The 23,152-nt window shown below is 44.5% G+C and overlaps 1 protein-coding gene across 1 annotated transcript in view; it reads left to right on the top strand.

The window, feature by feature from the left end:
* SH3RF1 (SH3 domain containing ring finger 1) overlaps nucleotides 1–23,152 on the top strand; it is a 153,587-nt gene that overhangs the window by 121,409 nt on the left and 9,026 nt on the right. Inside the window, exons 6-11 of the mRNA XM_037060403.1 lie at nucleotides 821–931; nucleotides 7,456–7,613; nucleotides 8,782–8,952; nucleotides 11,378–11,640; nucleotides 12,566–12,906; nucleotides 21,424–21,782. Of these exons, the coding sequence (XP_036916298.1) occupies nucleotides 821–931; nucleotides 7,456–7,613; nucleotides 8,782–8,952; nucleotides 11,378–11,640; nucleotides 12,566–12,906; nucleotides 21,424–21,782 (1,403 nt within the window). The remainder of the gene's footprint in view (nucleotides 1–820; nucleotides 932–7,455; nucleotides 7,614–8,781; nucleotides 8,953–11,377; nucleotides 11,641–12,565; nucleotides 12,907–21,423; nucleotides 21,783–23,152) is intronic.

The raw sequence follows: 23,152 nt of genomic DNA, 5'->3' as shown, positions 1-23,152 counted from the left end.
TGGGAAGCCAGGTACCAGCCAACCCGGTGTCTTCAGTAGTGAAGGAAAGACATCATTTGCACAGGAACCCACACCCCTAGTTCTGCAGCATCAAGCAACACCCTTGCGTTCTACAGGCGGACCTGACCCGCAACTTGGCAGAAATCGATCGAGTAACCCAACACAGGCATTGAAATGGCCTGAATAACTCAATGTCTTTCTAGTAAATTAATCTCAGGTAGTATTGAGGATAAGACACCTTTGAACACAGCTAATTTGGCTTGACATTGTTCCCTTCAAGGCTCTATAAGTAATTGCCTGCATTAGGCGTGTCTAGGCAGCTGCCTTTTAATTATGTGTCCCCACTGTAAGGTAGAAATTGTGAAAATGCTTCTGAAAATAGCAGAACAGCTGAAACATTTCACATTGATTTAACACATTTGATAGAAAGGTGAGTGTTGTGCTGCCACCCCTTTCAGCAAGATTGTCGGGGAGACTGTGGGCAGGCTGGTGGAGCACCTGAAGGACCTGACCGTCTGAGCAGCCGCCTTGGTGGTCGGCAGCATCCCGGAGAGGCAGCGGGCTGTGGTGAAAGGCAACAGCAGTTGACCTCTGTGTGTAAGACATTGTGGTGACCGGTGCTTATCACGTGACTTCCTAATGTCTTAATGCAAATTAGGTAGGCAGGAAATTTTGGTTGAATATACTGAAAGGGATTCTGCCTTCCAAAATAATAGAAACTGTGGATTTAAAAAAAAATTGTGACTTGCCTTCCCAAGGTTTAGCTGGTATAATCCGTTGTATTAAATGTAGTCTTTTTATTAACTTTTTTTCTTGGCAGGTTCATATAAGCACCACCGGGTTGATCGTGACTCCGCCCCCAAGTAGCCCCGTGACAACTGGCCCTTCGTTCACATTCCCATCAGATGTCCCCTACACAGCTGCGCTTGGAGTAAGTATAGTTTCTCCCATCTCTGTGTATCTTTTAGGTATTAGTCACGTGAACTGGCATGCTCCGCCTCCTAACACCTGCAGTTTACGTGACACTTGCTAGGTGGGGTGTATCTTTTATCTGTTATCTCTGTTAAACTTAGAAAAAAATTAGGGGGGTGGAAATGGGAGGGAGGTGGGGAGCACTGGGGCGGGGCAGGGCTGGGAATATAAGACAGAAAACTGTACTCGAACAAGAATTAAATTTAAAAAAAAAAGAAAGAAAAAAATTAGTCTCTTATCTGTGGCATGCCAAAACTTTTCACAGTGAGGGTCAGTGGCCAGAAGCTATTGGAAGAACTCTGTAAAATACTTTTAATTTTCCTTATAGTTCATCCTGATTTCCAGAAGGTTTAACCTTTATTTCTTTTGAGTTTGTTGACCTTTTTACAAAGACACGTTAATAGAAATACCGAGGAAGCTGGGATCCCTAAGGCTAAGTGGTTGTCTTTAGTCACACAGTAAGTCTGTTTCAAATCTCTACCTTTACAATTCACCTTTCTTAGTTTCTCATCTTCTGTTGGTATAACCTTGGCCATGGCTGCTCAAAGGTCCCTGCTGCCTTGGAAAGCCCCTTGGACTGTGTTGGTTTCCTTTCCGCGAACATAGCATCCTGCAGACAGAAGCTAAACACTAGCTAGCTGCTTCAAAACATCCTAACGGGGGAAATTAATAGGAAGAATGAGGGCGGCCAAGGGAGGTAGATACAAAGAAGGAACACTCTGGAGAGAAAATTAAAAGGGAAGAAGCAAGCAAAGGCAACCTCAGGTAGCAGAAACACCATAGTTTAAATCCATGTTTCCTAAAATTATAGGCAATTGAGCTGCAAGGAACTAGCAATTGTGAGACATCTCTCATCAAGGCCAGTGCCTTCCCTTATGTTTTCAGACTGTTTCAGTGCTGAGTTGATCGAGGATAGGAAGGATCATCAAATGAGATGACTCCAGTGGACCCCACCCCTATAAATTGCTTAACCGTATCTCAACTGATTGTGGTATTTGCAGAGAAATGGTGTGGCCTGGTGATGGAGGCACAGACCTGGGTTGGAAGCCTAGGTCAGCCACTTATGTTATAGGACCATGAAAAGTTACCCAGCCTCTCTCAGCCTCCATGTCCCTACATAGAAAATGAGAGTAATAACAGTGTTACTTCAGAGAGTTAGTGCCACACCTAAAACGTACAGAGAAGTGACTATTGTTGACCTCGTTATGGCCTCTACTGAGGACCATTTCAAGGTGGGCCTGTGACCTGTGCCACTGGTTTACTTTAAGGATGCCTTGGAGGACCTGGTTCACTTGGTTACGGGTTTCTCTGTCCCCTAGACCAGGAGTAGCGAGGCTTCTAAGCAGCTGGTTTGTTTTTATATTGTGGATTTTATATATGTTGTAAAGATTATAGTTCCCTCTGCTAGAGAGCTCCGAGCCAAATTGGTACCCTTCTCCAGCTGAGACCTCACAATGTTATTAGTTAAAATGTTGGCTCCACCTCATTTTATTGTCCTAATTTTATTTTTGCCTCATTTTTCCTTTTATATTTGCCTTGATACATTTTATAAATCAGTGAAAACTGACTTTGAAACAAAGTGGGATATAAATAAATGCAGTTGTAACCTAGCTGGACTTAGACTTTTGAAAACATTTTATGGAGTTAAGCATGTTCTTGTTTTTAAGTGAAAGCTAATAACGTTCTGGTTAAAGATTAAAGGTTTTTTTTTTATGTTTCCAGAACAATTCTAGCTTCCTTGATAGTATAAGAGTTTGGCGCAGGAGGATAAGTTGCATTGACACATCTGGGAGAAGATGAAATTCTGTGAACTTGCGGAAACGGGGTTCCCTGGCGTTCCGGTGGCCCCTGGGTATTCTGACTGGAGCCGAGTTCCGTAGCCACCCTGTCCCCTCTCCTCCAGAGAAGACTCTTCTTTCCTTCCCACCCTTTCACCGTCAGTTGGTGTTCTCATTTCCAGAAGACTGCTTTGCATGGAAGAGTTCTAACTTAATTTCTTAAGGGGGGGGAAACCTGACTCTCCTGATCATAGGAAAATTGATTGGTGGAAGGACATTGCACTGGCCGAGTTGCACCCACATGAGCTAAAATTTTTACAGTAATAGTAAACGGCCAGCTGCTCTTAGTTGGTGGTACTCGCTAGGGCAGATCAGCGGGGCTGTCATGGGAGAGCACGAATGTGCAGAAGGTAATTGACCTTCAACGATTTTATCTTAGAATCACAGGAGAAAGCTTGTGTGTTAAGCAAGAGGAAGGTCTATTAAATGGTATGTCTACTGTGCCAGTTTCACTTAATGAAAAACTAATTATAAACAGACATACCTGTCATCCCAGGAGATGTCTAGATCTCAAGGTCCCTGGCATGTTGGCAGAAATGTTTTGCACTTAATATGTTAGGTGTAAGAGGAAAAACATCTCACTGGCACACACCCTCTGCATCTCTGATTAATCACAGCAAGTACCCTTTTTAAAATTTGAAGTACGCCCCAGGACCCGAGCAGTATCGCAGCGATAGATAGTACGCGGCTTGGTGGGACAGAAACCATGCTCTTCATGGTGCGGGTTTATAGGTAACAAACGCCACCACTGGAGTAGAAGTTGAACATTATGTCTGATACTCTTTATGAACTGAGACTTTTTCATCTTCTATGCCAAATGAAGTTAGGAACATATTGTCTCATACATCTCACGTGGAACAGTTAAAATGTTAAATATCTAATATTAGAAACAAAACTGTTGTTATGTCTGTCGAATTCAGACATCAGTCTGTTGATAGTAGTGAGGGTTTTTTCGAACTAATTTTTTGAGGATAAGAGGGTGAAGATCTTAGTCTTGCATCTTCCTTACAGTGGTAGAAAAACTTGGTCAACAAGTGATTCATAACCCCTGATCCTCTGTGCCAGCGGAGAGGTGTTTAGCTGTGACATGTCATAGGGCACTCAGGTCAATAAAGGCCCAATATGGCCCGTAGACAACTTATACACAGATTGCATTACAAAATGTGTGACCCTAACTAAAAAAGTATTACACACACATTCTTTAAGGAAACAAGATGAAATGATGTCAGGTTCTCAGAAGAGCCAATATGTAATTAATTCATTGAAGCCCATGACAGAGGCTAAACAGAATTTACTCCTGTCAACGGGATCAGAGAAGCCTGTGGAAGTGGAAGGATGGGATTGCCAGTCCTGGCAGTTTGAGAGGAAGAAGAGCCTTTGGAATTGGCAGGAGTTCTGGAAATCAGATAAGGGGTGGGATAAGTCCAGTAGCAAATGTGTCCTGTTCATGGCCAGGCACCCTGCCCACTCTGAGAGAGGACACTTCTTCCCCGGTGCTCACTCACAGAGGTGGAGAGTTGAGGACCGTCTTCACAGGCGGAGCCAGAATTCAGATCTGTGTTTCTCCCGACCCCAAAGCCCCTGCTTCTTCTGCCAGGTAAAGCTGCTGCTGCTTTCAAGATCGGTGGGTCGTGGAAGGGAACCAAGGCATGGCAAAACACGGCCAGTTTACACGGGCAGACCACCACTAAGTCCTGCTTTGAGCCAAGTCATTAAGTCCTGCTTTGAGCCAAGTCGGAAATAGTCATTCTTGCCTCAGATCATTGCCACATACTGGTAAATAGAAGTCCTGAATCTGTGGAAGCACAAGCAGAAAGCCCATTTTTAAGGAATATCAGTATAACATCCAGTTTTCTATATCAGTATTTCTGTGTCCTAGGCCGTAGCTGTGGACAGCTTTACTGTGATGCTATATAGACTTTCTGCATTTCTGTTAGGTGACCAGTGATGGGCACTGTTTAAGCCCCTTGTAATTTAGCACGCAGTATCCAGTGAACATGGCATTTACGTATGGTACCTGACTCTGTACAATAGTAAGCTAACAAAATATGTTAGCACAGTGTTACCTCTGCTCCTAGCAGGTACCATGGATGTTTTTGTTTTTTTTCCTGCTGGTAGAGAGTGCGTGTTGGCCTCTGGAGCCTGGGCCATGAAAAGAATAGGCAGGTCTCTAGGTCAGCTCTGGGTGAATGAAAAGCTGTGGCTTGCTCTGCAGAAATTTCAGGTCTTGCAGGATAGCAGACTGCCTGGAGCACAGCACACAGTGGATTACCTTTTGAACTTCCACATCACCAGATTATTTCAGTTTAGGTTGTTTATAAAGGAACCCACAGAACTTCCTAGTCCGTCACAGCCCTGGACTCACAAGAGCCCTATCATTTTACCAACCCTGCAGGGCTGAGCAGCGTCTAGGAATCTGATTTTAATTAGACTTTCTCTCTTGGTCTTTGTCTGTGTGCTTACATACCCACAAATGCACATACACACACAAACACACTTTTCCCCAAAGATTGGTTGCCCTGTGTTAGGGGAAATCTGCCCAGTTTTATTAAGATCATCTGTTTCAACCATATAGAGAGAACTATCACTGTATTTTCTCAAGTACAACTTTTGCGAGCTTTCAGAATATTCTCCTTTATCCTTATTTCTAGTGCCCACTCTTTGTAAAAGTGATGTGCATGAAATATTTATTTACTCTATTTGTTAACTATGAGAGGTGACCTTTTTTTTTTTACATTTTGTTAAAACATGAGACACATTTTTATCAGGTCTATAGATGTCCTTGCCTTCTTCTTCAGACAGTTTAATACATCCTCTGTTTTAGTAAGTTAAAATACAACAGGTGATTCTAATTTCCTCCCCTCTTGAAAATGCCATTCTACGTAGCGTGTGAAATGGAGCCTTTTGGTTCTGTGCCTTGGGTGCGACGTTGAGTAATTTCTAGGATGGTTATGGTCGGGCTCCTGCTGAGCACGTGTGATTTGTCTTCTGCCTTTCCACAGCCACGCTGTCGTGAGGTTGGGCTGAGGGAGGTTCAAATGGAAATCAGTTAAGTAGTGATTTTGCAGTCTCTGTGTATTGTTGGCTGTACAATCTAGACCTGTTATCTCACCTGTCAAGCCGCTGGTGTGTTATTACCCATGAACCACCCAGGTCACACATTTGCTGAGTATTTTACCAAGGGTTGGTTAGCTTTACCTCTCTCCTACTTTGTCTCTGGAAGGCGGCCAAATGGAATGAATGCTCGACCTTCTCCTGGTTAAAGGGGTTCAAGGCTCATCGAAGCCCGGGTCTATGCACATTCAGCGCTGTAACAAATCTCAGCGCTGCGTGTTTTGTGTGGAGACCACGAGGAACGTTCACGAGTGCTGACCTTCTGAGCTGCCCTCCGCCTCGTCCTGGGTAGCACTCTGTAAGCAGCTCTACGCCTCATTTATTCCTGCTCTCACTTCTGCACCCGTGTCAGCTGCTGCTTGGGGAAAATGCTTCCCGAAAGTCGCTCTAGCCAGAAGATTAAATATAATGTGTGAAACAGTTGCAATATTTGTCTAGAATTTGGAATTTTTTTCTATTCAGTTTATGTTTGTGGAACTATGTACATTAATAGGCAGATGAAGTCAGTGTTGATGAGATTCAAATTTTTATTCCAAAAAATAGATATAAAATGTCTGCTATGAACTATGTTTAGAAGTCATTGGATTTTTTTTCTTACTAATATGCTGATGTATCAAAGCCATTTGTGCTTTCCTAGGCGCATTCTTTACTTTTCTCGTTTTGCCTTTGATTCAGTTTTTACTTCCAGTGGTTCAAAGATTTGGGGAGGGCGAGGTGGGGGTTCAGGCAGGTCTTTGTGTGCCCGTTTTCCCAGGAGTTTCGGCACACAGACCCTAGAGAATTATCTGGGGTTTATAGATCAGAAGGTAACAATTGTGCCATTGATTTTCAAAAGGCATGGAATCCTGTAGGCAGAACCCCATTAGTCTGTGCCCATAAAAGAACCAGCAGCTTTTCACTGGTGTACTTGTTAAAGATTACCAGCCTTGATAGTACTAAATTTCAAAAGCTGGCATAGTTAAGAAAAGAATAAGCAAAAGTAGCAACAACAGCCCAGTGATTGCGGCTTGCTATTGTCTGGGCTTTTTGGAGACCAGGCATCAAAGGACATTTTCTTCTGAAGGCATGGTTTGAGATACAGTGCAGCCCTATTGTTTTGTGTTGTGTTTGAGTTTCAGGTTCCAGAAACAATCCCAGATTAACTCCTAGCAAGCAGCAGGACGTTATAGCTGCCTCCTTGGACGGCATTTGGGTTCTTGTCCAAGTCTATACTTAAAAGTGTTATTAATCTTTAAATCGCCTGTGACTGTTTCATTTTTCTTTCCCTCCTCCCAAGTGTAATTATTTACGTGTATGCTAAAAATGGTGCTGTGGCTTTAAGATCTTATAGGAGAACAAGATGGGGGCTTTTGTTTGTTTGTTTGCTTCGAGGAGGCTTTCGTATTAGATAGCCTGCGGGTTCTGCTCTGTTTGGATTACATGAAAGTCTTTTTCCATGGATCTCTGATTCCTTTTCCTTCCCACCTTGCAGAAGACATGTAAATAAGTGTTTTGTTCCTCCCCCTCCCCCTCGGTTTCTTTCTTATACCAGACTATGAATCCTCCCCTCCCCCCACCCCCTCTTCTGGCCTCCACACCACCGGGTGCTGCTGCTGCTGCTGCTGCTGCTGCTGGAGGAATGGGACCGAGGTCCACAGCGGGACCCCCCGAACAGATTGCACATTTACGACCTCAGACTCGCCCCAGCGTGTAAGTAAGGGTGTCATTTATTACTGCTTCAACGTGCATTTCAAACTACGCCCAAACTAAGCAGAGGTAGAGAAACGTCCTTCTGATATGAGCTGGTGACAGGCTTATGGCTTACCAAAGTGGTTTGTGTTCTGCAAACTTCCACCCAGTCACGCATATAATTAGGGCACTGCTGAAACAAAATGGGCCTGATGCAGGAGCTGGCCGGGCAGCCACGCTGCTGAGGGCGGGCCGTGCGTGGTTGAGGGAAGCAGCTGTTTGCTTCTTCATGACAGTAGATGTGGATGGAGATGCCTTGTGAGCGTTTTGTCTGCATGTGTGTTCCTCACACCGAGACACTGAGGAATGGGAAGGTGCTCCACACCAATCAGACAGAGCGGTCCGTAGCATGCGTGTGAAAAGCCGTCAACCCCCAATAATAAGTGTCCAGAAAGGTCTAACTATCTCATTCAGAGTTTATCCATGGCAGAATACAGCTAGATTTTTGCGGATCTTATATTATGTGAGTTAATACGGTCCAGGGAACACTTTAGAGCGCCAGTAAAAACAATTGGTGAGCGTAGCCTGCCTGGTTTCCACATGTTGGGGGCACAGTCGCCCTGCATTACGGGCTTGTTTTGTACTCTCTGTGATCTGGACTTTTATTTCCCTTTGACTTTTTCAAACTCAGTGTTGCCCTGGCTGAGCGTGCCAGAGCGAGTGCGGCCCAAGCCTCCGGGTCCAGCTTGCGTGTGGAAGGCAGCATGTTGTGCTTCCCAGTGGGTTTTTTTTTTACCATATGTCCTCATTTGGGGCTACTTCCCTCGTCTACCAAGTACCATGTAAAGAGCTCAATTGTCCCAGTGGGCACCTGATTTCCAGCAGCAGGTTAGGCACTCTGGGAAGCTGCATTCATTCTTTCACACCCTGCAAATACCATTCGGTGGGATAGTCACCTTCACGCTGGGAGGACCCGCTTGGCCGTTCTTCATCAGGAGGGCCTCTGCCTCTTAACTGTGGCTGGGAGAACCTGTTTCAGTGAATGAGTGCCAGTACTACGGACAGGTTAAAGGGTTATACTCTCTGTTTGCTTTGTGCAAGATGTTCAAGACTACCCTGAGGACAGGTTTTGAGCATCTTGAATTTTGTCTGTTACTCATCCAGAAATCAAATATTCTTTCTATCCCAGGTATGTTGCTATCTACCCGTACACTCCCCGGAAAGAGGATGAGCTGGAGCTGAGGAAAGGAGAGATGTTTCTGGTGTTTGAACGTTGCCAGGATGGCTGGTTCAAAGGGACGTCGATGCATACCAGCAAGATAGGGGTTTTTCCTGGTAATTATGTGGCACCGGTCACAAGGTATGGTTTGGGAGAAATGGTTTCCGAAGTTCTAAACAGAGAAGCTTTGTTCTTTCCATGGCTCTCCGCCTATCCAGATTCTGCCTCACATTATAATTGCCTAATACAAGCCAACATTTAAAAAATCCGTATCTGTGTTGGCTGAAATCCCTTCCAACTCTAAAATGCTTAGCTTACTGTTCACGTGGGTAGATACGAAATTGTAGGTTTCTTTGAATAAATGTACTGGGTTTTAAGCTACTTGCTTTAAGTAATATGCAGAAGACTCAACGAGACCATTTTTAATAATTTTGTGTTTGAATGTATTTTTGTGTGTAGTATATATTGTGTATGAAAATAAAAAGCATGATGTTTAATATAAACAAAAGCTATATTATTAATACTTACGTGTTTCTATAATGCCTACTATGTGCCAGGCAGGCAGATTTCTAAATGCGTTTCACACATTAATTCTTAAGTCCTTAAATAACTCACTGTTGTAGTTTCTATTATGATCCTCACTTGATAGATGAGGGAATGGAGGTACAAAGAGATTAAATAACTTGTCGGAGATCTCACAGTGAGGGAGTATGCCAACCTAGGTGGTCTGGCTCTCTATTCCAATAGCTTGATTACCTCTGACTTTTGGCAATTACTAATAATTTCTATAATACAAACTAATAAAATTCCTTAAGCATAACATGGATCCTTTATCCTTCTTAGCTGAAGGTGATTTTACTCCCAGGGGGCATCTGGCAACATATGGACACATTTTCGATTGTCATCACTGGAGGGGAGGTGGGGAGAGACGTTGCTCTTGGCCGCTAGTGCAGAGAAGCCAAAGGTGCCGCCAAAGGTCCAACGGTGCACAGGGCAGTCCCCCACAGAAAGGAGTGATCTGGCCCAAAATGTCACTGACAAACCCTGTTTGACAAACCCATAGGGTGATGGGAAGTAAGAGCTTTTAGGTATAAAAAAGTGTTCTTTATTTTCTCTAGAGCCCACCTTCTGGTCACTGAAGAAGGTAGCCTTGGAAACTCAATGAAATGACCTATAATGGCTTCGACCTTGAGGGAGCCTCAGTTTTGGGCCACTGGGCTCAAGTAGTCCAGGGTTAACTGTGTTAAATTATTCCCTGAACCCTCTGATTTTGAATAAATGGCTTAGTGAATTGACATGTTTGTCAGATGTCGGCCTTGATTTACAGGTTGGCCAGCAGCCTAATCAAATGAAAATCAGCATTGTTGCAGATGGCGGCCGGATGCTGGCTGTAATTAGACTTGCAGATTTGGAATCAATATAAACCTCTTCTGTGTATCTTCTGTGTATCTAAAATCTGCATTCAGGATCCAGAAGATGGTAGATAGACCCTCCCTGGTGGGAATGAAAAACAGAAACAAACCACAGAAACAACTAAGGGAAGTAAAATAAACCAAACAACAACAAGATGTGAAGTTAATTTAAAAGGAGTTTTCATAAAACTCAAAAAGAAATTATTTAAGGCCTCCAGGGGGATGCTTAGAGTTAATTATTTGTTGTTCATCATGGTAAACCATAAGGACATTCCAGTTTAATGGAGTATTGTACTTAGGAGAAAGTTACTATAAAAAGAATTGTTTCAATGAATTTAGGATGTCAAAAAGTTACATTACACAAAACTGTATCAAACCTAATTTAATGACATTCAACTGGTAAGTATTTAGAGCTGGTTACACCACTATAGCTACAAACCCTGGAGGGATGGAAAAGAACCATCTCACACTGGCCCTGTCTGCAGAAAACTTTCACTGAGTCAGGAATATAAGGAATTTACTAAAAAATAATATTACATTTCACAGTCAGGGTCATAGAACAAAGAAATCCACGTGAACTAGAGTCATAAAATCTTAAGCCTGAGCCTTAGGCAAGGCTTCTTAAATTGTGGGATTCCTGCTGGATCTTGGAGCGGAAGGTAAGGTTAGGAGAAGACAGAGAGGACTGCACAGAGAGTGTGTGTGTGTGTGTAAACGCACGCACGCACACATGCATGTACACAAACACTTGGGTGATGTGGGGCTGAGGGCAGGTAGGGACAAGGTCAGAAAACATGAGCAAGGCCACAGAAGTGCGGTGATTGTAAGGTGACGAACTTGACCCCTTGGATAGATGAAGTGGGAGAATCCAGGGCCTTACATCAGGCGAGAGGTTTGGCCTTGGTGGGGAACGCTGAGCCCAGCAACTGTGTGTTCTTGAGCAGAATGTGATGAAGAGTTTTCTGTGACTCAGAATACATTTCAAGAACTTTCTCTGTCTCGGGGCCATTGTTTGTTTGAATTTGCTCTTCTTTACACTTTGTAAAAATAATTGCATTCATTTTTTGAAATGTTTTGTATTAAAGCTTCTTGCATTTAGTTGTTCTGTTTCCTGCCCAGGACTGATCAGACTGTCTGTGTTTCTGTCTCGGCAGGGCGATGACAAATGCTTCTTCCCAAGCTAAAGTCCCTATGTCTACAGCTGGTCAGACAGGTCGGGGGGTGACCATGGTCAGTCCTTCCACTGCGGCAGGGTCTTCCCAGAAGCTCCAGGGAAATGGAATGGCTGGGAGTCCAAGTCTTGTCCCCACAGCCGTGGTGTCAGCAGCTCACGTCCACACAAGTCCGCAGGCCAAAGTCTTGTTGAACATGACGGGGCAGATGACCGTCAACCAGGCCCGCAATGCCGTGAGGACAGGTACAGGGGAGCCAGACTGCACAGGGCTGGGAAAGTGGTTGCCTGCCTGATAGCAGATCTTTTATAGCAGATGTTGAGAAAGGCAGATGTGATATTAAAATAGCAAATAACAGGAAATAGAAGTAGGCACGGTGTAGCCAATGACATTTTATATCTACTTATTTTGGCTAAGCTTGCCCTGCATGTTAATTCAAGCCTGACTTACAGATTGAAAGCCTGAAAGAAATTCAGCTGCTCCTAAGAATATCAATAATATTTGGGCATATGACTTCTGTCAAGAAGATCACATTGTGTGTGATCTTCTTGGTCAAGATCACACACAATCTCAAACCTCACCACTGCCACCTGCGTGTCTACCGCACGGTAGTCTGCCAATCAGTGTGCAGATGTGTTTTTTTATGCATTTAGTCACAAGTCTATTTTAGACCTAATGAGACAGACCTTAAAGGGTCTTCTTCTTTCTATAGCATTGAAAACCTACTGAGAGTCTTGGGTAACAGTGAGAGTGACCTGTGACTTACATCTGAAAAACCAAAAGAAAAAAATGGTTAATAAGAATGGAGAGAATAATTTTTAAAAAGGGCTGGAGGCGAGTGTAGTTTGACTGTGTACACTGCCATCAAAAACCGACTCTGTGCCTCCAGCTGTGTGGAAAGGCCTTCTTTCTCTCCAACTGAAGGGCCTCAGGGTTACGGCTAAGCTTCCAGGCACTCACCAGACTCAAGGGCTATCCTGGAAGGGAAATGGCATCTAGGGACCCGGCTAAGATTAAGTGCTTTTCAACCACCACACAACCATTATTGACTGTAACAAATGCAATCGCATCCTTTCATTATGGTCTGATGCAATGAAATGACGCATGTTTTGATGAGCAGCATTTACTGGAAAGCTAAATTTTACCTTGTCCCCTCCTGTCATTGACTAGTTTTGGCACACAACCAAGAACGCCCGACAGCAGCAGTGACGCCCATCCAAGTGCAGAACGCCACAGGTGTGGGGCCGGCAGCTATGGGCCTGCCCCACCATCCCATGGCCTCCCCACAGCCTCTGCCTCCAGCGGCTGCAGTCAGTGTGGGTCGAGCCGGCGCCCCCCTAGCCTGCGCTGCAGCTGCTCCGATGGCCTCGCAGAACATCACCTCCGCCTCCCTCGAGACCGAGCCCAGTAGCCAGATAATGGCCATTCTCTCTGGAATTCCCACCTCTCCTGACAGCGCTTCATCAGCTTGTGGGAACAGTTCAGCAGCCAAACCAGACAAGGACAGTAAAGTAAGACCTACATCCTCTTTCTCGGCTCATGTTTTGTCCCATCATTTCTACTAATAGAAAGACCCATTCAACGAGCCCTTGAAAGAGGGCGAAAGAGCCCTCAAGTGGTGCTCACTGTGCAGGCACTAGATTCATGTTTCTCTGCGTCCGAATGCCCACTGGTCACCAGGCCCCGTGTTAGAGGCTGTCAGTCACTTCTCCACCTGCAGTTTACGTCTCATGGAGAAGTTTCCTTCTCCCGACTCAACCGCTCCTCATCTTGCTGTCCTTAATTCTTCCTGGCCAGCCAAGTTTGCTTTTTGTTAGAAGGTCTTCAAAGTGTGTGTGCGTGTGCGTGTGTGCTTGCGTGTCATGCAAAGGGGATGAAACTGTTCACCAGAAGTGCTTTCTGTGGATTTAGTTTTTCTACAGCGTACTTGATGATAATCAGCATGGGTAGTTTTTCTCTTTGACTTGAATTATAGGGGAAAATTATTTTGTAAATCCATTAATCTTTTTAAAATCTGTCGTTTGGGGCTGAATTTCAAAGAAAACATAAATGGAAAGTTGTGTTTGGAAGACTAATCTATGGTTGCCTTTGGAGACAGGTGGTTGGAGGCAAGGGAAATTGATGATGATTTTGGAAATTGATGAAAGAGAAGAGTGATAACAAAGTCTGGATAATTGTATTATCTTCATGACCTTTTCCTCAGTATGTCATGCACTTCTCCTTTTCTACAATAAAACCCAGTTCTAGGAAGCTCTAGGGTAATCATAAACTCTTAGCCACCTGGTTCAGCAGTAATAGCTGTCGCTCTAAAAAGTTAGGTCAGCCTGTAAATAGGGGTTTATAAGAAAATAAACTTTACAGCCTACTAAAAAGTTAATATTTAATTGTTGGGTTAACATGAGCATTTTTTAAAAAGATTGGTATCTCTTCAGTGTTTATAATTAACTACATTAAACTTGTACTCAAGCTGACAGGTTCAACTTTGTCAATATCATTAAAAGAATTATTTTAGCGTTTAGATTGTAAAGTTTTGGAACAGCATGTCTCAGGGCCCTTGTCACTGAGGAGAACAGGGACTCTTCCGCCCCTGCCCTTCCAGAAAAGAATGCTGATACCCTGAGGCTTGAGAGGGACCTGGGTTAGCCAGAGCCTGGCTCCCAAAGGGTGATGCGTCCCACCCTGGGATTTGAGAAATCGGTTTCCCTCCAGAACAGAAGGAATGTCACAGGTGTGATTCAGTGAAAGGTTTTAAAGGGATTATCCTGCATTTTCAGGGTGGGATAAATGTATGATCACAAGGATCTTCCTGAAGGGGAGACACGAGGATCAGGGCCAGAGAAGAGGTGACCTCAGAAGCAGAGATCAGAGTGATCCAAGGCAGGAGCCACAGCCCAGAAATGCAAGTAGCTTCTAGAATCTGGAAAAGGCAAGGAGGCTGATTCTTCCCTAGGGCCTCCAGAAGGAATGCAGCCCTGCTGACACCTCGATTTTAGGACCCGATTTCTAGCCAGTGTAGCAAATCAATCTGGGACCTTACTCGAGTGTGCTGGTGAGCGCCCCTCCTTGACAGACGGCCACTGGCCTCTGTTTGGGTACCATGTTGACCACCAGCACCCTAGCTCCAGAGTGGCCCCTGCCATTTTCTTCATTTTAAGATGCTTTGTGGAAAGTGTTAGCCTCTTTTCTCTAGGATGCCTTAAGGTATTTCAGGGTTATCTTCTTTTTTGTGTGTGGACACAGTCTTAGAGTTTTTTTCACCGTTCTTTGTGTCACTGGTTACAAATCTTCCCTTCTTAAATCTACTACCTCATTTAATGTTCCAGGTCCGCTAAAGAGACTTTTCCTGATTGACGTAAGTTCAGTAATTTCATGATTAACAAGATCGGAGTGTGATTTAGCCCCCATTTCTCCATCCTGTCTACAAGGATAGCATGGAAGAGCTTTCAAACCACCGCTGAGATCCAAACATCTTTTCCACTCTCCCATCCAAACAGCTCCCCAGTGGCAGCCCCATTTGGGCTGTTACTTGCTGTTAGCAAACATCTCCTGCAGGAGTCTCCTCCTAACAGTCTCATGTCCTTCCTTAAGCAAATCTTTCATAAATACACCATTCTAGAATTTTCCAGATGATCTGCCAAGTGCATTGTTGTCTCTCTCTCTCTTTTTTTTTAATTAGGACTACACACACCCTTCTTTGGCCTGTTGTGTTGACCTGATCCCAGATTCACCAGGATCTGTTGAAGATAATTGATTGCATTTTAGCTGTAAATTTTCTCTGTACTCTGGGGTAAATTCAGCCTATCAAGAGTAGCTATTTGATCTCTAAATCCCCGTCTCTTTATCGCTTTTCCTCTTATCAAGGTTTATTCTTCCTTTCCAGTCAGAAGATTACCTTTGCCTTTCTTCATACCACCTGAGAACCACCATCGTCCCAAACAGCAGGTTTCTATCCTTCTTGTTCTCCTTTCAAACACAACTTTAAAGCAATGCAGCCCCTGCCCCCATCCCTACCCCCTTTTTTTGGTCTTTAGCATTTTTTGCAACTTTAAGCTCATATGGGCCATGATTATGTTCTTTCATAGCAGCCATTCTCTTGATCTCTTTGTAAAAGTCCTTTAAAAATTTGAGCCCATTAGGCTGCTCCCTGGGGGAATCACATTAGTACCTTTAGATGCTTCTACGTTTTCATCTGTTGGGATAATTTGCAGTTGTAGGGTTAGAATTTTATCCTGGAGAGCCCTCCTCCCCCTTGAAGTATCTTTCCTTTTGAGTTTCAGGTCATGCATATATTTTCTTTGAACTTTTAAAATACGTTCTTTTTAAACTTGAGAGTTCAAATCTAACTTCTTTTTGAGCACTTACTTCTGAGTTCTCAGTATTTCCGCTTCAACGGCTGAACATCTTTGCCCCCTGCCTGGTCTCAACCTTTCCCCCAGTTGATCAGAACTAGATCCAAAGTTGCATTTGGCTGAACTTTTGGTGAAGTTAACTTTTCCAAAAGTCAAGGAAAAAGCGTATCGTAGATTCTAGTTTTAGTTGACACTTCCAGCAAAGTTAGGTGTTTGAAAACACTCTCATTATTTCTGTTTTCGTTTGTCATGTTGTGATCAGCATCACCCATTTATGTAAACTCCCCAGGCAGCATGGGGCGTGTCCCCCAAATGAGAGCTTGTCCACCGCCCTCTTCTTCTCTCGGAGCCCGCAGTCTGCCGTGGGCCGGCACTGGTGTGCCGCAGCGGCGTGTGCCTTTTGGTGTGCACACAGCTCCGCTGCAGGTCTGCACTTTGCTGGGCTCTTCCTTCGGAACGATGTTTTGTTCGGAAGTCCTGTATCACAGAGTCTCAGAAAAGGTGTTTTGGGCCCCGACTTAGAGTCTCCAGCTGATCTGGTCTGGTAACTGCATTCTGTGATTTGATGAATGGGCGTCTGAAACTCTATACTACCTTCCCAAACATTATCGCAGTTATTTTTTGGTTGAAATCCTGGGCCTTTTTGCTGTTGTTGTTCTTTCTGTAAGATTTTCGATGTCTCCTACAGTTGCTAGTTTAACAGCTTTCTCTGGACATTTTTCTAACTTCATTTTCAGTTTAAAGGCTTCATTATTTGCTTAGCTAAGCCCCAGGCAAGTATGCTTCTCAATCCTTATGAGCTACTCATGAATATGTATATATATATTGTTATTGCATTTTCTTATTATAAAAAATATATGTATTTACTTAGAAGTTAGAGGAAATCCAAGCATCCAGACAGAAAACCTAAATATGGTTTGTGCTCCAAAATTTAAAAGACAACTGTTAATATTGTGCATATATCTTTTCCCCCCAATATACCAAAATATAAAAAAAATATTATTTTGGTAGTAAGCTTTCGTCTAGAAAATCTTTTCCTTTGGCAATTATATAATTAGCTATTCTTATAATTCCTAAATTCTGTTAAAAGATAAGCTGGGGGATATTACAAATTTTAAGAGTTTATTTGAGTAAAAAGGCTGTTGAAGTTAGGCAGCGCCAAACCAGAAGCGGTCAGGAGCAGTCCGCCAGCAGGAATCAGGGGGGAGACTTTTACAGAGAAGTCAGGAGGCAGAGCAGGGGCGTTATCTGCTTGGCCGCCTTGAGCAGTTAGTTACTTTATCTGGGAAAGCCTGGGGCCTGTTCCTGACCAATTGTTGTTAGGTTTTGATTCCTTAACCGTGAGGCACTTACAGGTCCAGGCTTCGGTGTGCTGCCGTAGGCTGCCCCGGCGCTGGAACCCCCTCAGTCTGATTGCCTCTAACGAAACCTCTAGTGGTTTAATTAACTTAACAGTTCTAAACCTTGAGTCAGAAACAGAGAAGCAACCACCCCTAATGCCCCACCCCAAGTGCTTCCATTTCCTACCCTACCTTCCTAGTCTGGAGATGCCTCCTAAGTTTCCTCTGAAGTTGTTCGTTCCGCAGGGATCAGCGGGAGTGGGTGTCGGTCTTGAGCTCTCTGCCCTATCCCGGGTATGTTCCTGAAAGGTAGCATTTCTGCAGGGGTCAGCATTTAGTGCCTCAACCTCCCCACCCCCAAATTCCTAATAACTCTCTCCCCTAAGGAGTGAAACACAGGTTCTTTTTCAATCAACCCGCTAATGTTTGAAGATCCTTTGCTATTAGTTTTGGTTTTCTTAAGAAGAGGGCCCATCTAGTTTTTAAATGCCCATGTTCTTCTGAGCAGGTGCCCTGAAGTCCCTAGTGATCACTTTCTTTGTTCACACGGTCTTCCTTTTTCCCCAGTTCTCCTTTTGCTGTCAAAAACAAGGTGGTCTGTGGGCTTCGCCATTTCCTTTCCTTAAGGAGAAGCTCACCCTTCCTGGAGGCACTGTTGCAGCCCCTGCCGACAGCTGGGATCCAGACTACGTCTGGGTGGTGTGCATCCGCACCCGGCCGTCGGCTCAGGGCGACCTCCGTGGTCAGCAGCTCTTGGTCAATGCGTCTGCTCTTGCCGTGGCACAGAGTAGGGGCGCTGCTAGAGATGATGCCTGTGCTAGACCCAGAGAAGAGCAGGGGCCTGGTTCCAACGTCACCCCATACCAGCAGTGTGACTTTAGGCAAATTTGGAGAAGGTTAGGCAACGGGGATAACATCGATGCCTAGCTCATCAGGTGGATGTGCGGAATAAATGGGGAAACCCTTGTAAGTGTGCGTAATAAGACTTTTGAATCCAGTTGATGTTGAACCGTCTCTAGAATTTCATATGGCTTTTCCCTTTCTCTCTGCCCCTCTTTAAAACATGTTCTCCTGCCGCCTGCCCAGGCAGCACCCCCTGGTCGAACGCCGCCCCCTGACCCGGCTTCGTTTTCCTGCCTGTTTTACAGCCAGGCTGGGCTCTGGGCTAGGGAATGGGGGCTGCTTCTTGTTGCTCACTGTGGTGTTCCCAGAGCCTGGCACATTGTTGGTTCGTATATGACAATAAATGTTTGTTGAAACAATGAGTGGCTATGACTGGGCAATCATCTGAATTGAGGTTTTGAAATTCCTTAGCTAAGAGTAGTGACTCTGATTATTGGGAGTCTGACTGCGTAGATTTTCGATGACCAGAGGCCTGTAATACTATTAATCTTTTGCTACTTATTCTGTATATCCAAGGGCAGGAGAGGAAAAAGAGGAAGACTCGGGGGTACAGTATAGTTAATCGGGTGTTGCTCGTGTATGAAATTTATTTTTGCTTGGAAAGGAGTCTGACTTCATGTGTCCCATGCTGTGCATATGCTGAGTAATGTGACTAATAGAAAGTTGTTAAGTTGACATTCAGAAATTATTGTTGTATGTAAAAATGATTCTTTTTGGTATCTGGTGATGATTTTCTGATCTGAGTAGTTCTTTTCATTTTGGAGGGGGGGTGGTATCTGAGATGCAGTTTTAAATCATCAAATTTTCTGAAGAGAAACTCATGACTCGAAGTCATTGTTTCATCTGAGAATGATTTCTTGGGACACCCCCACGAAAAGAATCATTAAGGTTCATGTTAAAAGACATGCCCCTTGTTTTTGTGCGTGCTAACCTTCCATGCAAAAAACTGCTTTGCTGAGGTGTAGTCTTCATTCATTCATCTGTAGTCTTCACTTCTGCCATTGGGTTTTGGACAGACAAAGGTGCCCTTAGATGACAAGTATCTGATTCTGCAAAATTCCGTCTCTCGTGTGGCACATTGCTCTGTTCACGTGGAGAACATCAGAATGTGATGTTAAAAGCGCAGCTCCTTGGAATTCTGGCTGCATCTTTTCTGTGTTAGCAGCACCCCCCCTCATCCCCCACCCCTCCCCGTCCCCGTCCCCTGCACACCCTGTGACTACGACTACACCTGATCCTCTGCCTTCTGCTCCGTGGGTCGCCGCCAGAGGCTGATGATGATAGCACATCCCCTAGAAGTCATTAAAGCAATCTGTATTTAATGTGTTTAATCATTTTAGATGAACCAAGTCATCTTTCTCCTTAATCACTTTAGAGGCTGCTCCCTGAGCGCCATTCAGTTAACTGATATTTTGCTGAGTGCCCAGACTGAGCTTTTAAGAAACCTCTTTAGCTGTGGCTTGCTGAGATTGTAATTTATCAATGGCCTTGATGTTCTCAGTACATCTGTGGGGGTCCAGAGATTCGAGAGCGCTTTCTTACATCATGGCAGAAATAGCGGGACGCCGTGGCTGATGGCTGCTTTCGATGTGTTAGCCATTGGACGTTACTCTTTCCCAGCTCGTTTTCCGGCCCTCCACACCTCAGGCTCCCTTGGAGAAGTGTGGCCGCTGCATTGCCCAATGTGTAGAGGGAAGTCTTTATCACCACTGGATAATCCAGGGTATCCTCTTACTTCTTTTGCCTTGGGATGAGCTAAGTATTTTCCCCTCCCCTCACCTGCCTCATGCTCTTCCAGTCTGGGCCTCTCAATGCAGCGGGTGCCTGGCTGTGCACGAGGCACAGGATGTGAGACAGAGGTGTCTGAGGTCCAGGCACTGCACTCAGGCCGGTGGTCCAGCTCTGTATGGCTGTGTCTTGGAATACATACAAGTAACCTTTTGGAAAGTGTGAAATTAGGTAAGTGAAACAATAGCTAGTTAAGGTACATTGAGGCCAGGCCTTAAAGAAATATGCAAAAGAATATTCCTCTGGCTGGGGGGTGGGGGGAAGAGGGTCCACAATCCATTGATTGGCTCTTTTCATCTGCAGCCTGAGTTGAGCGTGTGCAGAAACGACAGAACCCCCCACCGTCGCGCCCCTGCCCCTGTTTCTAACCCGAGAGTAGCACATACTGTGCGCTGCTGCGTTAGGTAAATGGGGCGTGTGGTGCAGTCTCTCCAGATGCCTTTTTGCTGTCTGATGAATGATGACTTTTGTCTCTTCCTTTTTCCCTGCCATTCTGTGTCCAGTGAAACTGTGTGATTATGGAGTCAGACTCTTTTTCCCCAGGGGATATCCTCTGAGTATGAACTAACTCATTACCAAGAAAAATTCCTCAGTGTTATATCTCCATATAGACTCCTCATAATTCTATTTCTCTACTAGTGGGAGCTTAATGATTCTAATTTGCCTGTAGAGTTTTCTAAAGAATTGTTTCTCTGTAAAACATTTTCTTTTCAAGCCATATTTCCATTCAGAGGACTTTATGATATAGTTGACCTCTTAGTAAAACATTTTGAAATGATGCTTGTTCCCTATACTGGGTCATCAGAAAGGATATTGATGTTTAGGGCTTGAGAACGAAGGGGAGCTTGCTCTAGATCTGGCTGTCCGAGAGGACCAATGGACGGAAATGTCAAAAGCGACAGAGCTTCAAGAGCTGGCTTCTCTGGGGTGCTATTGCTGGGGGAAATCCCCATTTGCACATTTGCTTGCAAAAAGAGACAGGCAATGGTTTTGCATATACTGAAGCTTTCTTTAAATTTCTGTAGAGTGTTTTTGGCTTTCCAAACAGGGATGCACTTATACAATACAAATCGTTTGACTTCTGTTATTTTGGGCTTGTTAAATTTTATAAGGATGACATGTGAGAAGTAGTTTAGCCTTTAACTGTAATCAAAACATCACTACCTATAAATATAAGAGGTCAAGTCTATGGATAGAGAGTGAAGTGCTATTAGGTTTACGTTTAATTCAGCATACAAGGACTAGAGATGGGATAGGCAAAATTTCAGGAAATAAGTCCATAATCTGAGATTTCTGTTTGGTCCTAAAATGTCTGCTTCTGCCTTCAGCAAGCCTGAGATGTGAATTTGTGCATTTTCTGCTTTACATCTTTTTTATCTGCGTATCCCACCTCAGTAGATGGTAGTGATGAACGATGGAATGCCCCCCAAAGAAGCGAAAACACACAGGTGGAAAGGGGGAACAAAGAGAAGCACAGGGCAAGTTCATACCACACGGAACTGACAGGTGGCTAGATCATGGATAGCCAAATGCCCCCAGAAACAATTTTAAAAGATCAAACCAAAAATTGAAACTACAGTGCCCTATAGATTACAACACAACGGTTCTGTCAGTCTTCAACCGATGTACCTTTTTTTTTTTTTTCTAGAAAGAGAGAAAGGGTTTGTTGAAGTTGCTGTCCGGCGCCTCCACCAAACGGAAGCCCCGAGTATCCCCTCCAGCCTCACCCACCCTGGAAGTGGAACTGGGTGGCGGCGAGTTGCCGCTGCAGGGAGCAGTGGGTCCGGAGCTGCCGCTGGGGGGCGCTCATGGCAGGGCCGGCTCCTGCTCCGCCGATGGGGATGGCCCTGCCTCCGCAGTGGCTGCTGGAGCAGCTCTGGCCCAGGAGCCTCTTCATCGCAAGACGAGCTCCCTGGACTCTTCCGTGCCCATCGCCCCGCCTCCTCGGCAGCCTTGCTCCTCCCTGGGCGCCGTCGTGAATGAGTCTAGGCCTGTTGTTTGTGAAAGGTGAGTGCAGCATTTTTGCAGGAGAAAACTGAGAACGGTGCGGCAAGCTGTATGCCGGAATATTGATCCTGATATTTAAGATACTTTTTCATAGCCTCCTAATGTTTTTAATCTAAATATGTGATAACAACCAAGCATTGGCTTTCTTTTACCACTTGCTGTAAAGTAGTCTAGTCTGCTTTTCCCTCCTGTGTGCCTTCTTGTGTATTTTCTCCAGACTGCCGCTCCAGAATTGTATCTGGACGAAGTCAGTCAGTCACTGGAAACTTGTTCACATCTCTTCCTGCTTCTCGGCTTCTCTCTTCTACTGCCCGCGACTTGCTCCCTTGTTTCATCCGTTGCCTTCCTCACTGGTATCTGGTACTTGTCATGGTATCTGGTACTGGAGAATTCCGCCAACCCAGAGGGTTCTCTTTTTATTCTTCCTGAGCTAGAAGAATGTGGCTCCTCTTTCAGACACCCATTACCCCTCCTGGCCCAGTGACGTGGTTCGGTTTCAGCCAGACCGATAGCCTGCTTCAGCGATTCTGGCCTTGAATAACGATTGGAAAGGCGAGCAGTTGTGTTTCATGCAGTTGCTGGGGTGTAGGAGTGCCTTAGGAAGGAAGATATACTTAATAAACAAATATCTGCTAGGATTCTTGGAATTAAAAATGAAGCACCGTTTGTTTGCCAGGAAAACCTCGTGAAATACACTAAAAATAGCCGTCTACTTCCATAAACTTTATGCCCTTTGTACCTGCATCTCATAAATAAAGAAGGTGTCTCATTTGTGGAGGCGTTGCCTTTTAGGTAGTATTTCCTATTACTGATTTGAAATCTTTATATAAAGCATTATACTTTAAAATCACTTAAATTCATTTTAATTCAGCATTTCAAATGAAGATTTTTACCCACCCAAATCTGAGGCCTTCATTCGTGTATTTTTTATCCTCAAAATAAACTATAAAACAATAAACTTCAAACAACCTATGTGCATTAAGAATAAAGTACACAATTTATTGTGTATTTTTATAGTGAGGTAAGATAATTTTCTGTGGCTCTAATCCTTATAAAACCAGTTTTGACATGATATTCCACACTAAAAAGTGTTCTTTCCCCACAAATAAAATTCTGCCCATCCCCTCATCTCTTGTGCTTTGTAAAGCCTTGAAAGTTGGCCCCGGATTCACGCAGGCCTTTATTCTGAGAGTCCGCCTTTTGTCAACGCCCTGTTGCTCTGCTTTCCAGGGATGAAGCCTCTGCCCCTGGGGTTTGTCAGTGACTTGTTTACCTTCTTCCGGTGGCGAAGGCTCCTCATCTGCCCACCCCCAGGCACTGATCTGCAGTTTCCCCTTGTGCCTTGACTCGCTCTCTTCTTCCCCTGTCAT

The sequence above is a fragment of the Sturnira hondurensis genome, unplaced genomic scaffold (assembly GCF_014824575.4).
Source record: "Sturnira hondurensis isolate 20B ecotype Veracruz unplaced genomic scaffold, ASM1482457v3 Scaffold0011875, whole genome shotgun sequence".
Classification (NCBI taxonomy): Eukaryota; Metazoa; Chordata; class Mammalia; order Chiroptera; family Phyllostomidae; genus Sturnira; species Sturnira hondurensis.
This window is presented reverse-complemented; position numbering and strand designations above follow the sequence as displayed.